The sequence below is a fragment of the Phalacrocorax carbo genome, chromosome 27 (assembly GCF_963921805.1).
Source record: "Phalacrocorax carbo chromosome 27, bPhaCar2.1, whole genome shotgun sequence".
NCBI classification, from domain to species: Eukaryota; Metazoa; Chordata; class Aves; order Suliformes; family Phalacrocoracidae; genus Phalacrocorax; species Phalacrocorax carbo.
Window position 1 is genome coordinate 3,005,777 of NC_087539.1, and position 16,486 is coordinate 3,022,262.

A 16,486-nucleotide genomic window follows, 5' to 3' on the forward strand; every position below is an offset into this window, starting at 1 on the left:
GGGAATCAACCCGAGCTGAACCCCTGGTTACCTTGAAGCTAGGGAATGAGAAATAGAATTTTTAGTAGATTCGGGCACCGCTTATTTGGTGTTGAATACATGTAAAGGGAAATTCAGTCATAAATCTGCAGATGATGTTGTTGGTACGCCGGGGCAGAACGAAAGTTGGCCCTTCTTAGAGCCCTTAAAGTTCAAACTGGGGAAACAATGGGTAACTCGCCAGTTTCTGTATATGCCCGAATGCCCGCTGCCTCTGGGAGGACGAGAGCTATTAAGTAAATTGGATGCACAAAGAACTTTTGAAGGTGGAGAGATGAAATTACGGATACCAGAATCAAAAGCCACAGAGGCGAGAGTGTTTATGTTACAGGATTCCCCAGGGAGGAGCAGGTTCCCGCAGAAGTGGAAAATGCAGTGATTCCTTTGGTTTGGGCGAGCGAAGTCCCGGGACGATCTAAGTTGGCAGAGCCGGTAAAAGCAACATTAAAACCTGGAGCCAGGCCGGTAAGACACCACCAATATCCTGTGAAGTGGGAGGCTCGAAAAGGGTGAGAGGGGTTAATTACCAAATATTTAGAACAGGGGCTTTTGGTGGAATGTGAATCAGAATCTAATAGTCCTCTATTGCCAGTAAGGAAACGTGGGGGCAAGGAGGGGGGCGACGAGGGCGTCCCCTGCTCCACCGGCGGAGCAGCCCCCGGTTTGTCCCCGTGGACACTCTTACCCACAGCCCATGATAACGCTGGCATCAGTGTAATGAATTCCACTTTGGGTGGGATGAACGAGATGAATCCTCCCTCCCAGGGCGGGTAGCCCTTGGCCCAGCAGGATGCAGCGTTGCCACCCCATTTCTCTATTCGGGGTAGCTTTTGCTCCAAGCAGAAGTGGTGTCTCCCCGTGCCCCGAGTGTTGCAAGCGGGCAGAATCTTGGGGATGAAATAATGGCCTGCATTGTTACCCGAGAGGCTGATGTCATCAGCGGTCGCTTTATAAGGGCTCGCCCCGCTGCCCTGAGGGACTCTGGCCTCCGGATTGATCGGGAGGTTCAGTTCTCCCCCCAACCTGGTGACCGACGTGAGGATGGACCCAACTGGGGGTTCCAAAATGACCCTTCTGGAAGAGTTACAGGTAGCCCAGCCGGGGCTCTGCCGAGGGGCCAAGCACCCCCAAACAGTTGGGAAACTCCCCCCAAAATCCCATTTGGCGTTTCCCTGGAGCGCGGCAGGACGGGCGGGGGGAGATGCTTTGCACCGGGGAGGGCTGCGGGGGGCAGATTTAGCGTCGCTGTGCGGGGCACGGAGGCAAAGTGGTTTCTGAGAGAGAAGGGGACTTTCCCTGTGTCGCCCGCTTTGGGGCGTTTGCAAGCTGCGACTCCCAAATCCCACTGCGACACCCGCAGAACACGCTCGAGCCTGCGGATTTATTTCAGTTGCGCTTTTACCTCATCAATTCAATAGTCCCAAAGCTTCCCCTTTGTGCCTCGAAGGTCGTTGGGCACCACTGAAAAGAGTCCGGCCCCATCCCCCTGACACCCGCCCTTCAGATATTTATAGGCACTGATGGGATCCCCCCTCAGCCTCCTCTTGTGCGGCTGAACAGACCCAGGTCTCTCAGCCTTTCCTCCCAAGGGAGATGCTCCAGCCTCTGAGCATCTTGGCAGCTCTGCGCTGGCCTTGCTCGAGCAGCTCCCGGCCCTTCTTGAAGCGGGGGCCGTGCCTGGAGGAGGAGGAGGCAGGCAGAGGCGTGATGCCCGTGGAGTCGCCCAGGCGCAGGGGTGGATGGTGGCCGGGGGCCCGTACGGGAGCTCTCCACAGCCAGCCCCAACTCTCCCCTTCTCGTTGCTGAGCAGAGGCATGACGAAGAGGCGGTCATTGACCAGGGAAGAACGAGCACCGTCGCCAATATTCACTATGAGAAGGAGGAGCTGGAAGGTGAGGCTCTGCTGAGCCCCTGCTAGAGGGGCCGCCAGCCCAGCGCGTTTTCCCCTTGCACAAAATCCCTACAAGGTGCCTTGCTCGGTGTCGCGTCACGTGCAGCAGGACGTGCCGGGCTTCTCACTAAAACAGCAGAGCGACCTTCTGTCGCTGCTTCATGAGCAAGTGTGCGTGTTGTCCGGCCGAGGCTGGAGGTGGAGAAGGGGTTTGGTACTTTCAGGGCACTTTGATGAGCCGGAGCTGTCACTTGTTGCTCTGTTTCTGCCAAGTTTGAGGAAAATAGGCTTGGAAAAAGGAGGTCCCGCGACAATCAAATTCAGAGAAGTCGGTGCTTCTCCTGGGATTTAAGCGTGGCTTCGAGAGGCACCGGCCGCATCGACCGTTGCTGCGATGCCGAAAGTGCTGCCAATGGTGCTTTTTCGCAGGCCACCGGACCCTGTACGTGGGCGTGCGGATGCCGCTGGGGAGGCAGAGCCACCGGCATCACCGACCCCACAGCCAGAAGCCACGGAAACGGGAACGGGAGAAGGACTCTGCCCTGACGGAGCCGGGCTACCGCTGTAAGTGCCGCCACAGCGTTCCCTGAGCTCCTCGGGGCTACTTGGGTGCTGGGGTCTTCTGCAAGCAGTGCCTGGGGCTGGTTTGAGTGATGTGCTGTTCTCCCGAGGAAAAGTGGCGTTATTTAGCAAGACCCTCTTTTTCCCCAACTTTTCTCAAGTTTGTAAGGCAGTTAAATGCCTAATAGGTTTAGGCTCGCCTTCCTTAGAGGGATCCCGGGTTTAAAAGTGGGAATGTGGGGCAGGAGAGCTGCCCGTCGTTGTGCAGAGGTGGAGCAGATGCTTCTCCGTGGCTGTGTGAAGGGCCAGGCAGAGGCAGGGGAGAGGGGCCAGCCCAGTATTTCTGGCTGAGCTGGTGCCAGGCCGATGGGCCCTTTGGATGTGAGCGTGACGGGCCGTATTGAGGCATGGTAACGGGACGGGGCTTTGTCTTCTGCCCCCAGACACCCCATCCCAGCGGGTGCAGGTCATCCTCGGGACCGAGGAGGATGAGCAGCACGTCCCCCATGACTTGTTCAGCGAGCTGGATGAGATCTACGTGAAAGAGGGGGAAGGTGCTGAGTGGAAGGAAAGGGCAAGGTAAATGCCTGCTGCGGGCGCGGTGGGAGAGGGGTCCCCACGCTGGCGGCACCCCTGGGCTCCGCTTTCCTCTCTGCGGGACGGAAGGAGCTTTGGCAGCTGCAGGTGCCGATGGGAGGAGTCGCCTCCTCTTGCTGCCCCGTAGCTCTAGGAAAGGCCTTGCAGAGCCGGGGCTGTTTTCTTGCAATGGGGCTGATGGCACCCGCTGTCCGCAGGTGGCTGAAGTTTGAGGAGGACGTGGAAGACGGCGGCGATCGCTGGAGCAAGCCCTACGTGGCCACGCTGTCCTTGCACAGCCTCTTTGAGCTGAGGAGCTGCATCACCAAGGGCACGGTGCTGCTGGACGTTTGTGCCAACAGCATCGAAGAGATTGCAGGTACCGTTGGCGCCACGTCCCTCCGGGAAGGGCCGAGCTCGGCCACAGTCGCTCCCAAATCGAGCCCTGCCCCAGCGGCGGGTCCTTTTCCAGAAGCCCCACTGGGTTTTTAAGTCATGGGTTGGGTTTGGATGTAGCCTGGGCGTGCAAGAGTCGCACCAGCTTTTTCTTCCCATACGGGATCCTTTTGAGAGCAATTTGTGGGGTTGCAGAAGCGATTAGAGAATATTCTGCAGCCAAACAGGAGTGTGTGTGAGGGCGTAACACGCTGCTCTTAAAAATACGGCGTCGGCGTAGGAGCCGAACCTCCTTAAATCAACTCTTTCTTACAAGCCGTTTCCTCACATTCTTTTTTTTCCCCTTTGCCTTCTTAACATGCCGGGATTGAAGGGGTTTAAAGGCAGGGCTTACCTGGCAGATGCCCAAGCAGTGTCTGTTTGTGGGGAAGGTAACTGAAGTTGACTGAGAAAGCGGCTCTGGAGAACTGATCTGTGACTGGGAGGTCTCCATTCAGCCCTTTCAGGAGCTGCAGGAGCCGGAGCCGTTCTTAGCACGTTTCTCCCTGGGCTTGGCAAATTGCAGTCAATCGGCCAAGGAAGCTCTGGGAAAGCCCGTGCTCTAGATTGCCTAGAACTGGGTTAAGTGCGCAGAGTCAGACAGAAAGGCCAGGTCTGGCCAGAAAGTGGCATTGGTTAGAACGGGAAATACTTATCTTTGCAGAGGGATGAATAAGCGCTTTGATGGCGTCTTTTAGCGCAGGAAAAGTCTTGCTTTCGTTGCAAAGGCTGAACTGTATGAAAATGTCTTGCTAAGCAAGGCTGAGCCCTCCTTAGGGTATCCTGCGTGGCGCAGCCTTCTCCAGGGGCTGCGGGGGTCGGGACTTGGCGGGGGTTTCTTCTCTGCCGGCTTGATTTCCCTTTGCCGTCCCCAGATATGATCCTGGGCCAGCAAGAAGAGTCCGCCGAGTTTGACGAGGGCGTGCGGGCAAAAGTTCGAGAAGTGCTTCTGAAGAAGCATCACCACCAGAACGAGAAGAAAAGAAACAACCTTCTCCCCATCGTCTGCTCATTTGCTGATGTGAGCGAGAAGCAGTCGGACCCACACCTCCTCGACAAGCCAGGTGAGGGTTTCTGCCGGGCTTTGGCCCCGTGAGACTTGTCCTGCAAAAGGAGAAGCGTCGCACTTGCTCCTTGTCCGTCTTTCTGAGTGTCTTTCCTTTTCCTGCCAGCCCAAACACTCACCCCTCACCCTTCTGCCACCGCTGCGGAAGCTAAAAGTGGGGTGAGCCATGAGAGCAGCGCGATGGATTTAAGCAAGGTGAGACGCTTGTGGCTTTCTGACGCCTTTAGGTGCAGATTTGCTCTTGCAAACGGGGCTGCAGAGTGTGCTGTAGAGTGCTGTGGGCTTTGGGTTTGGGGGAAGGGCCTGAACATGGCTTGTCGTGCCCAGGCGGAGCTGCACTTCATGAAGAAGATTCCCACCGGTGCTGAAGCGTCCAACGTGCTTGTAGGAGAGCTGGATTTCCTTCGCCAGCCCATCGTGGCATTCGTCCGCCTGACCCCGGCTGTCCTCCTCTCGGGCCTGATGGAAGTTCCCATCCCCACAAGGTCTGCGTGAGGAGCACAAAGCTTTTCTTTTCCAAACCCCCAACAACACAACACCCAGTTGCGTGCATCAGTTTGGTGTCCCGAGGGAACGCGGGCAGTGGGAGCAAGCACATTTCTCCCACTCCCATCTCCTCACCCTCATTTCTCCCTTCCCTGCTGGATCTTTGAAAGCCCTTGGCCAATTCTAATGAGAGTTGGCCCAAAACTGAAATTTGCCACCATCGGTTGTGATGAATTTCAAATGCATGGCGGAGGCGGTGAGCCTCTGTGTCCCGTCTCGAGCCGTGCTCTGGGCTGGGAGCTCCCGGGCATTCCCTGGGGTGCCCTTTGAGCAAGGACACGTTCTTCTCCCTCACTTTGTTCCTCTTGCCCAGGTTCCTGTTTGTTTTGCTTGGACCGCAAGGAAAAGCCCATCAGTACCATGAGATCGGCAGGTCCATGGCTACTCTCATGACGGATGAGGTGCGAGGAGATAAGAGATGCCTCCGGGTTGTTTTGGGCTTCCTTCCCTTTTCGCTGTGTCCGAGGCAGCGAGGAAGAGGCGTTGCTGTCCCAGCTGCCCACAGCTTTCCAGAGAGCCACCCTTTGCTGGCGCCCCAAAGCAAACCTGTGGATTTGCACCCGCCACCACCCCCTGGAGGCTGAAATCCCACTGGGTGCATCCTGTGGCTCGTCCTTCTCCCCGGGGTCCCCAGCACGCTGTCCCCAGCGGTGGCATTGCCCTCCCCTCGGCAGGTTTTCCACGACGTTGCCTACAAAGCCAAGAACCGGGCTGACCTCGTGGCCGGCGTCGACGAGTTTCTGGATCAGGTCACGGTCTTGCCGCCAGGAGAGTGGGATCCATCGATCCGAATCGAGCCCCCCAAAAACGTCCCTTCGCAGGTGGGTGCTGTGGCAGAGGGGGATGCGAGGGGGCCGGGCAGGACGGCGGCACGGCTGGGGATGGTGCTGAGGGGCCTCGAGTCACGAGGTCCCAGTTTGACCCAGTCACACACCTGGACCAGAAGCAAAACAAGCCCGTGGTGACAAATACGTCTCTTCATTATCTTATCTGGATTTGAACAGGAAAAAAGGAAGGTGCCAGGAGCTCTCGATGACAGTGCTTCTCACAGCGAGCCGGAGAAACACAGTGGTCCTGAACTGGAGCGGACGGGAAGGTGGGAGCTGTGATAGTTTGGGTTTTTTTCCTGTTTGCCTCTGAAATCTGAGCATGCAGCTCCTGCCCAGCAGGATTTAGGGGTTAGTGAAGGGTCCAGGTGGGAGATGTGGGCAGCTGAGCTGAGCCACAGCATCACTGCACACAAGGTTTCTTGCTTTGGGGTGGAAGCAGATGTGTAAATAGCTCCAGGCAGAGCTCTGCTGCTTCGGAAAGCAAGGGCCTGTTGCAAGAAGAGAGGGTAGGCTCCCGGGTTATTTCCTTTCTCTTGTTGTTGGAGGGATTGTTTGGTGAGCGTCAGTTTTTGCTGGGTCTAAAATGGGTAAAGGCGACTGCTGCTTCTTAGCCATGAGAGCTCTTCTGTGCCTGCGAGTGTCCTTTTGCAGCAGGGACAACTCCATGGGCTCTTCCAGGAAACGAGTCTCTTTTTTTCCCTTCCTCCAGGCTCTTTGGAGGTTTGATCCTGGACGTGAAGCGAAAGGCCCCGTGGTTCTGGAGCGACTTCCGGGATGGTCTGAGGCTGCAGTGTCTGGCGTCCTTCCTCTTCCTCTACTGTGCCTGCATGTCCCCTGTCATCACCTTTGGGGGGCTGCTGGGGGAGGCGACCAATGGCCACATAGTGAGCACCTCTCTCTGTTGGGTGGCATGGGGGAGGATGAAACTCTCGCAAAAGTCCTTGCTGCGGGGAATTTGCTTTGGGTTTGGGGGTGTTTCCCCCCTCCCCGCTAATGATTTACGTATTCACGGCTGCCTCTCTTCCCCGGCCAGAGTGCCATGGAGTCGCTGCTGGGCGCATCCATGACCGGCGTGGTGTATTCCCTCTTTGCTGGGCAGCCTCTCACCATCCTCGGGAGCACCGGACCCGTCCTTGTGTTCGAGAAGATCCTTTACAAGTTCTGCAAGTAAGGCTGGCTGCCGCGGCTGGCTGCTGCGAGAGCCTTCGCAAGAAGGCAGCCATGGAGAAAAGATGGTTTTGTCGGTGGCAGTTGTTAGATTGAAGTTGTTTTCTGTGTTTTGATGATTGTATTGAAAAGCAGGACCTTTTCATGTGAAATGGGGATTGTCCAGGACAACCCTTTGGTTGGGATGACTTGGATCCTTATTGCCCTGTTAGTGCAATTGCATTTCGATTGAGCCCCAACTCGCTGGCAGCAGGTGACTGGGTGCAAACCCAGCCGGGGTTGGTGTTGGGGCGTTGGGGTGATGTGGCAGAACACCACCTTCCACCACAGGGCCCTGACCTCCATTAGCTTCCAGGGCGTTAACCCAAGATAATTGCTAAATGGTGATAAGGGAAGAATTGGCCTCCTCCTGCGGGTCCCCCCCCTGCACCGCAGCCCTGGGGCCGCCCGTAGTAGAACAGGGCAAGTGCATTTACCATTCCCAGCCTTGACACGCTCCTGAATCGCTGCCGATTTTCCCCGAAGGAAGGCAGGCAGGCACGGCTCGGAGCCTCTTGCTGGCCTCTGCACCCTTCTTGTTCTGTTGGTTTCCCAGGGAGTACAAGCTCTCCTATCTCTGTCTGCGGGCGTGCATCGGGCTGTGGACTGCCGCCTTCTGCATTGTGCTGGTGGCCACCGACGCCAGCTCTTTGGTGTGCTACATCACCCGCTTCACCGAAGAAGCCTTTGCCTCCCTCATCTGCATCATCTTCATCTACGAGGCTCTGGAGAAGCTGAGTCACCTGCGAGAGACCTACCCTGTGCACATGCACAGCCAGCTCGACCTCCTCACCCTCTACTCGTGGGTTTTTTGTCCTCCTGAAACGCCGCTGCCCCTTGGCAGGAGCTCAGGGTTGCGCCTCCGTCGTCTTTCCCTTACCCCTGCCTTGGCTTCTCTCCTCCCAGCTGTAAGTGTGAGGCACCGACCCGTCCCAGCAACGAAACCCTGCGCTTCTGGGAGAGCAACAAGGTCAACGTGTCCGGCATCGCCTGGGAAAACCTCACGGTGACTGTAAGTGGCCCGAGCCACTGCTTCCTCGTGCCGCGGCCACGGGCTCAGGGGCATTTGCACGGTGCAAAAGTCAGAGGCCTTCCAGTGCTGATGGGCTTCCAGCTGTGCTGGTGCTGCTCTGAAGAGTCACGGCTTCAGTCTGATGGGGGGGTTTAACCTGCTTGGTCCTGCGAAGGAGAGTCTGCCTTGTCCCGTCCACCTGGTCCCCAGCGCTGTGGGGAATAACTGTCCTCCTCAAGCCTGTTGCAGGACAGTGTTCCTGCCCGGGAGCGAGGTTAAGTGGGTGGTTTGATTCTTGTAGCAGTTGGAGGACTTGAGTTCATGCTGGAAGGGAGTCATTGGCTTCCTGAAGTGGTGCCTAATACCTGCAGGCCTGGCTTGCTCACCCAGCGTGTCTATCGGCGCAGGCATGAATTTGCATGTCTGAGCAGTCTCTCGGGCTGTTGTTGCTGGAAGCAGAGCTCAGGCACAGGGTGGGGGGCTCGTATGGGCGTCTTCGTCCCCTCTGGGCCGTGTCCTGGGAGCCCTGCCCTGGGAAGGGACGCTTTGCCTCTTCTCCCTTCCTGTCGCGTCTGTCTCAGCCCTCCTGCCCTGTTCCCTTGCCCTGTCCCCAAGAGCTGCCAGCACGTCCTTCCCCTCCGGTGTCACCTCCAGCCGTGGTTACCTGCCATTCAAGCGGAGGATGTGGCGTGGCTCTGTGGCGTGGTGTCCCGTCACAGCTCCTCTCTCCGCTCTCCTCTGTGCAGCTGAATGTGTCGCTTGTTCGGGTGCTGCTGCTGCTGCTGGTTACCTAGAAATCTCCGTGGGCAGCAGCAGTTACAGGGTCGTGGCTCTTGGCCCAAGAGCCTCACAGTGACCCCCCGGTTCCCCGAGGTTTCCTTGCCGCACGGGCACTGCCTTTGTGTGCTGACGCTCTGTTTCTGCAGGAATGTCGGTATTTGCACGGCGAGTTTCAAGGACCTGCCTGTGGGCGCGATGGCCCCTACACACCTAATGTCCTCTTCTGGTGCTGCATCCTTTTCTTCTCCACCTTTGTCCTGTCGAGCTTGCTGAAGAAGTTCAAAACCAGCCGTTACTTCCCAACCAGAGTAGGTAGAAGCTGGTGGCCAGCAGCAGTCTCCACGCTCTTTTCCCCAAACGGCTCTCGTGGAGCACGCAGCAGTATTTGCCACCGCTTGGTCGAGCTGGGAAACGTTGCCCTTGAAGGCCAAGCCCTCCATCGGCTGGGCTGTCCCTCACGCAGCTCCATGAGTGCAAAGCCACTGTAGCATTTCCGACCTGCCCCTTTCAGCTCTGGTTTCTTGCCCCAGGTACGGGCCACAGTGAGCGACTTTGCCGTTTTCCTCACCATCGTCATCATGGTGCTCATTGACTTGGTGACTGGGATCCCGTCCCCGAAGCTCCACGTGCCCCATGTGTTCAAGGTAAGGGGGTGTTTTGGCGCGGAGCTGTTTGCGGCCCCTGGGGATGCCCCAAGGTGGTGGCAGGGCAGGGCAGGACGGGGCTGAGTCTGGAGGAGATGCGGGTGGTGTGAGCATCTCCTCTTCCACCTCCGAGCGCATCCTTTCCTTGTGGGAACGAGAAGACGGCCCCGCCGCTCTGGAGACGCGCAGGAGAAGCAGCTGTAGGTGCTGGCAAAGAGGCCGCTGGCAGTGCTGAACCCCCTGGGAGAGGGTGACTTGAAGCCAGGGCTGGGAGCTGCTCTGCCCCAGGGCTGGAGGGGAAACTGAAAGGCAGTGAGGTGGCTGGGCTGGGAGAGGATCGTGACATGCGTGTGCTTTGTCGCAGCCGACCAGAGATGACCGCGGGTGGTTCATCAGCCCCATCGGCCCCAACCCGTGGTGGACGGTGCCGGCTGCGCTCATCCCAGCTCTGCTCTGCACCATCCTGATCTTCATGGACCAGCAGATCACGGCTGTTATTGTCAACAGGAAGGAGCACAGGCTGAAGGTAAGGGGCTGCAAGAGATGAGCCCGTCCCCAGCCCACTGTGGGCTGCAGGAGTGGGGAGAAGCTCCTATTCCAAAAGCTTTGGGAAGGCGTTGGTGTGGGACGAGGTCGGGCTGCGTGGCAGGATGCTCTCCTGGGTTACTGATGACCCGGGGAGCAAAGGGCAGGGGAGGGGAGGTGGGCAATCTTTCGGAGCAGCAAATCAATCCGGGAGCAAGAGAGAGGAGGGCTTTTGTTTGAAAACGCCAGCGGCAGCTGGGGGAAGGAATCGTTCTGAAGAGCTGCCAGGGATAGCTCAGAGTCGCATCTTCTTTGCAAGTGGTGGCAATTTCTCTGTGAATGAAGAGAGAAAGTCGTTTTATGTCTCTTTTGTGAGAAGTCGATATCACGCAGCCTCTCGCAATCCGCTTTGTCTGAGCCCCTGTCAGATTTCCATGCGAGGGGCTTGCGCAGAGACTGGCTACATCCTGATTTGTTTCCAGTCCTTGCTTTAAATTTTCAAGAAGCTGACTTCAGCTCAGTAGGGTGGGAGCGTGACTTGCGGCGTTGTCGTTGCTCTTCTGCTGTGGGACACTCTGCCTCTTGCTTTGCTCCCTGCAGAAAGGATGCGGGTACCACCTGGACCTTTTTGTGGTGGCCGTGATGCTCGGGGTGTGCTCCGTGATGGGGCTGCCCTGGTTTGTGGCTGCCACCGTCCTGTCCATCACCCATGTGAACAGCCTCAAAGTAGAGTCTGGCTGCTCAGCTCCCGGGGAACAACCCAAGTTTTTGGGGATACGAGAGCAGAGAGTCACTGGCTTGATGATCTTTGTGCTCATGGGCTGCTCCGTCTTCTTCACTTCTGTGTTAAAGGTAAGAGGAAAATGGAAAACACCCAACAACCACGCGGTTTTGGGGGGTTCTGAAAAACAAGAGTCCCCCCTTCCCAGGCCTGAGTAGTTGTGGAGCAGAGGAGGAGGTGAATCCCAGCCCTTGGGGCTTGACCCGCGGTGGGAACCAGCCTTGGTCACGCTTTCCAGCCCTTCAGGCCCCAGTTTGCTGTGCTCGAGGCAAGCGAGCACGACGAATCCTTTGATGTTCAGGCGTCTTTCAGGCCCACCCGTGTTTGTGGGTTACAATTAGGCGCGTTCAGAGCAGTACCTCTGCTCCCTTTCAAACAGGCAGCACCTTCTCGGTAGCGATTGGCTCCCGCAAGCGCCTCAGAACAGCCATTCCAAGTAGCCAAACACGCCGAAATGGTCCCCGAGGGCTTCCTTGCGTGTTCCTCCCACAAAATAATGCCATCTCTAGGCTAAAAGGAGGCCCAGCGCCTTTGCGCGTTGCCACAAGAACACGTACAAATGGTTTTCTACCGTCACAGAGCGCGGTACGCGGTGGCACGGGTGAAGTGACCTCTTTTCCTCCCACCTCTCTGGAAAAGAGGCTTATTGTGACAAAAGGGAACTCAGAGTCTGTTCAGCCTGAAGCAGAGCGTTGGCTCCCTCGCACGCACAAAATCTCTCCCGGTTAAAATCCGACCCACCTGCAAGCCCGTGGGAGCTGCAGAGCTTTGGGCAACTTCAGGCAGTGCCCGTAGAAGAGAGTGGTAAGAGTGAAAATGTGATGGAGAACAAAACGAAGGATTCCATTCTTGTTTTCAGTTCATCCCAATGCCTGTGCTTTACGGCGTCTTCCTCTACATGGGCGTGTCGTCCCTCAGAGGAATTCAGGTAGGGGCTCTGTTACAGCGCGCGGCACGCCTGCTCCCTGGTATTTCCCGGCCGTAGGAGCGGGCAGAAAGCAGTGGCGTGGGAAAACACCTCTCCGGGAGCAAGCGCTGAAAGTGTTTTGTGTGAGCAGCAGCTCGGGGGAGGCCCAGGAGGGGCGTAGGGCGGGGGGAGCGGGCACGGTCAGGGCTCTCTGTGTCACGGCTTAGGGCAGGTCGGGCTTTGGTGAGGTGGAAGCGGGGGAATTCAGTGCCAAGGGAAGGCAGTTTCTGCCACCGGTGGAAATCCTTGCCGGGGGATTGGGTGGGCCAAGAAATGGCGCTGAGAGAAGAACGTGGACTCCTTGCAATTTGGTGGGCAGCTCTGGCGGGCAAGCTGGGTGGAGCGAAGGGAAAGTGGGGGCTGCTCCCAGGAGGAAGCGAGCGGGCTCCGCGACCTCTCCTTGCAAGCGAGACCCTGAGAACTGCGTCCGCGTCTCCACAGGGCCAGAAACCTTCCGCAGTCCCACGGTGGCAACTTTTCCCCCTTGGCTTTTTGCAGTTCTTCGATCGCTTGAAGCTGTTCTGGATGCCGGCGAAACACCAGCCGGATTTCGTCTACCTGCGGCACGTGCCCTTGCGAAAGGTGCATTTCTTCACCGCCATCCAGCTGATCTGCCTCGTCCTGCTCTGGGGCATCAAGGCGTCCCGTGCCGCCATCATCTTTCCCATGATGGTAAGAGCCGCTGCCGGTGTTGGCAGCAGGAGGTTTGCAGCGTTGGAGGGAGATGTAGCGTCGCCTCTGGCCTCACCGCATCTTCCCTCTTCCTCACAAAGGTGTTGGCTCTCGTTTTTGTGCGGAGAGTGATGGATTTCTGCTTCTCCAAGCGAGAGCTCAGCTTTCTGGATGACCTGATGCCAGAAAGCAAGAAGCAGAGGTTGGGCGACGCCAAAACCGAAGCCCAAGAGGAAGAGGTAACGCTTGCTGGGGGCTCGGGGCCGGACGTCTCCCTTGGGCTGTGAGATGGCCTCTTTCTGTCCCAGCTGGTCTTGAAATGTTGGGGGAGGAGCAGAACGCAATAGAAATAGATCCCAATAGCCCGGATCCCACAGCTTCAGCGTGTCTTTCCCTGAATTAGCAGTGAGCTTAACACTTGAGTGAGGGAGAATTTTAAAAAGTAGTCTTTGAGGAAAAAAGGTGAGGAAGAAGATGATGATGGTGATACTCACGGCGGGAAGATTTGCTGCTAATAGTGTTTTTAAGCCTTGCAAAACGTTTGGAGCGGAGGTCGATACCCTGCTGCACTAAGAGCTGAAGCTGCCATGGGTCCCAAGGAGAGGGCACATGCAGCGCTTTTACCGCCTGGTGTGTTTCTCTCCACTTTGGTCACAGACGGAGAAATTGATTTGTCCCTTTTTACGCCAGGAGTCCCAGAAGACGATGGCAGCTGCTGCAAATTGCGTTCAGCTGGAACTGGGGGAGACCAGCGGCTTGGATATCCCACAGCAACCCAGTGACAGGTAAAGCCCCGTGGAGGCCCAGGGCCCCTGGCAGGATGGATTTGCAGGGGTTTGGCCCAATCTTCTCCACTTGCCTCTTTCCTGAGCATCCCTTAGGCACCAGCAGTCAGCTTGGGGGGAAAATCAGGGCTGCAGGAGGCGATGGCAGGGCTCTGCCTCCAAGCAGAGTGGCTGCACAGCTCACGTTTGAGCCCGGGCACCCTCATCGTCAGTGACTTTACGCAGCTGGAGAGCCTCGTACTTCCAGCTGAGGAGCTGCAGGCATGATCTGTAGCAGCAGTGGCTTAGGAGCCCGCTCCAGGGCTGCACAGCAGCGAGAGCCGTTGCACGGAGCCGTTGCTCTGCAGCTCTCGGGCTCGCCTCCCAAACCTCCTCCCGCGGCAAAGGCCCCTGTGCCTGTGCTGAGCTTTGCTCCTCCGAGCCCCCCTGTTCCTCTCGCCGACGCTAACGCACTTGGTGCCGTCAGTTCCCAGAATCACGCGTTGCCCTGGGCAATATTTATTGCAGGGCTGATCCTTCGGAGATTAATATCTCAGAGGAGATGTCCAACATGACCGTGTGGAAGGTGCTGACGATGAAGAGGGAAACGCTCTGACTCTGGGGAGGAAAGAGGTAAAGGCTGGCCCGTGAGGGTGACCGTGCTCCTCTGCGGCGACGGCGCGTGCCTACGGCTGTGCCGTGCTCTGGCCAGCACTGCCGAGCGAGCGGCCCGGCCCTGGGCACAGGCAGCAGGGGCCGTGGCATGCAAACCAGCTCCTCCCTGCCGGGCTGGTGCCACACACGGGGCTGAATCGGCAGCAGCCGGCCGCTCTGGCGCTGACGACGCTCTCCCTCTTCTTCTCTTTCCCCCCGCCCCACTTTTCACGACTAGGAATGTTGACTCTGAAGGAGAGGAGTGAGAACGTGACTCAGGGATGTGCCGATGCAGGCACGGGGAGAAACCGCTTCCCTTCAGCCGGAGGATTCCCATTAAAGCCATGCAGATGTTGTCGGTTACCCTGGGTGTGCTTCAGGCGTTCAGTATCCCCAGAGCAGCAAACTGAGGGGCGCATCACAGTCCGTGGGAGCTGGGTGTTGTTACGCCTCCGTGTGTACGTGCGTGTGTTGGTGCGGTTTTGTAGTGGTCGAGGGGCTGCTACCGCTCCCTCATTCAGGGCTATTTTTTCAGTCTCCAATTCCTCCTCGCCTTTCTCTTTTCTCCAAATATAAACTCTGAATGTACACAAACACCTTCTGTGAGGTGTGACGCGTTCTGCGCTTGCCTCTTCGTCCCGAAAAGGTTCGTGCTCTGGCTCGGGCTCCTCCCTTGAGTTCACTCCCGCGTCTCTCCCTGGGCCGAGAGGGACGCCCTCCGTGGCGGGGCAGCGGAAGGACCCTCCGAGCAGTTGGGCCCAGGCGAAGGACGAGCATTTGCTGCCTGCGCTCCAGTTCCGCCCCCTTTGGTTCTTGTTTTGATTTCTCGCCTTTGCTTTGGCTCTGCCGTCGGCCGGGAAGGTGCAAAGTGCAGAAATGCCCCCTTCTTGTCCCCTGGCTGTCACCTGAATGGAAGGGAGCACTGAACATGGAGTGCCTTGAGTGCAGCGTGTGGTCGCGGGAGCGGGCAGGTGAGGCGTGGGGCTCTGCGCCCCGGGGCTGTCCCCTGCCTTGTTCCGCCGCTTCCCTGCCTTTTACCTCCCGGGGACTCTGTGTGGTTTCTTCTTCACCCCTGTCCTTGCAAAGCCTTTTCTCTCACAGGGAGGGACGAGCCAGGAGGGAAGCGGGCAGGTGCTTTTTCCCTCCTGCCTTTCCCTTCCTGCCGCTTTGCAGGAAGAAGCCGTCAAGCAGAGCTGGTTGTTGTGCTCCCTTCGCAGTCTGGGGGGTTGCTGGGCCGTGGTGTCACCCCTGGCACGCACAGTCGGGTCGGGTGGCTCTGGAGCCTGGGAGGAGAGGAGGACCTGGAAGAAAAGGTGCCCTTGCATCCCTGCGCCTCGCTGTGGGCTCAGCACGGGCTCCAGGCTCTTGGCATCTGCAGGCGGTGCCCCGTGCCCAGCTGCGACGGGGCCGCACCCCCTCCTGCCGTCGGCTTCTCCCATCCGCTGCGGGAGCCTTTTCGTGCATCGACCCAACCCGAGATGCCAACGGCAGGTTGTTGCTCCTTGCAAAGGGGAGAGAAAATAAAGGTGAATGAGGTTATAGAAAATATACAGTTGATATAAATACAAAATGGCTCTGGGAGGATGAAAGCAGCACGTCACAAGCAAAGGCCAACATCAGAGGGCTTTTCACAGAATCCCAGCGTGGTGGGGGCTGGCAGGGCCCTCGGGAGCTCACCCCCTCCCACCCCTGCTGGAGCAGGCACCCCCAGAGCAGGGGCACAGGGCCGCGTCCAGGCGGGGGGTGAATGTCTCCAGGGAAGGGACCCCACAGCCCCTCTGGGCAGCCTGTGCCCCTGCTCCGGCACCCGCACAGGGAAGGGGTTTGTCCTTATACTGAGGTGGAACTTCCCGTGTTCCACCTTGTGCCCGTGGCCCCTTGGCCTGTCGCTGGGCACCACTGAAAAGATCCCGGCCCCATCCTCCTGACACCCGCCCTTCAGATATTTATAGGTACTGATGGGATCCCTGTGCAGCCTCCTCTTGTGCGGCTGAACAGACCCTGCTCTCTCAGCCTTTCCTCCCAAGGGAGATGCTCCACATGCCTTTTCATGCATCCTTGGGTACCATTGGCCTTCCTGGCCCCAAGGGCCCGGTGCTGGCTCAGGGTCACCTCGCTGCCCCCCAGCACTCCCAGGGCCTTCTCAAGAGAGCCACTCCCCAGCAGTTCAGCCCCCAGCCTGTGCCGGTGCGGGGGGTTCTTCCTCCCCTGGGGCAGGACCCTGCACGTGCTCGTGTTGAATTTCATCAGGTCCCCTGGGCCCAGCTCTCCAGCCTGGCCAGGTCTCGCTGGGTGGCAGCACGGCCCTCTGGTGCATCAGCCGCTCCTCCCAGCTTGGCATCGGCAGGGAACTTGCTGAGGTGACACTCGATCCCATCATCCAGGTCACTGATGGATATGTTGGCCAGGACTGGGCCCAGCACAGACCCCTGGGGAACACCACTAGTGACAGGCCTCCAGCCAGGCTCTGCTCCACTGATCACGACCCTCTGAGCTCTGTTGTTGAGCCAGGGCTCTGGCCACCTCACTGTCCCCTC

General features: G+C 58.1%; 1 protein-coding gene across 1 annotated transcript; it reads left to right on the forward strand.

The window, feature by feature from the left end:
• The first annotated feature begins 303 nt into the window (after nucleotides 1-303).
• Nucleotides 304-14,545, forward strand: LOC104052956 (electroneutral sodium bicarbonate exchanger 1). The gene is made up of 25 exons (XM_064474310.1): nucleotides 304-504; nucleotides 1,850-1,931; nucleotides 2,360-2,494; nucleotides 2,935-3,070; nucleotides 3,286-3,446; nucleotides 4,378-4,566; nucleotides 4,675-4,763; nucleotides 4,896-5,053; nucleotides 5,428-5,515; nucleotides 5,789-5,935; nucleotides 6,119-6,210; nucleotides 6,654-6,828; nucleotides 6,978-7,111; nucleotides 7,707-7,952; nucleotides 8,057-8,162; nucleotides 9,089-9,250; nucleotides 9,473-9,586; nucleotides 9,951-10,112; nucleotides 10,712-10,963; nucleotides 11,752-11,820; nucleotides 12,358-12,531; nucleotides 12,633-12,770; nucleotides 13,222-13,316; nucleotides 13,824-13,928; nucleotides 14,188-14,545. Exons 3-24 carry the CDS (start codon nucleotides 2,389-2,391, stop codon nucleotides 13,909-13,911), a joined length of 3,081 nt encoding a protein of 1,026 aa, XP_064330380.1. The 5' UTR covers nucleotides 304-504; nucleotides 1,850-1,931; nucleotides 2,360-2,388; the 3' UTR covers nucleotides 13,912-13,928; nucleotides 14,188-14,545.
• Nucleotides 14,546-16,486: the final 1,941 nt, after the last annotated feature.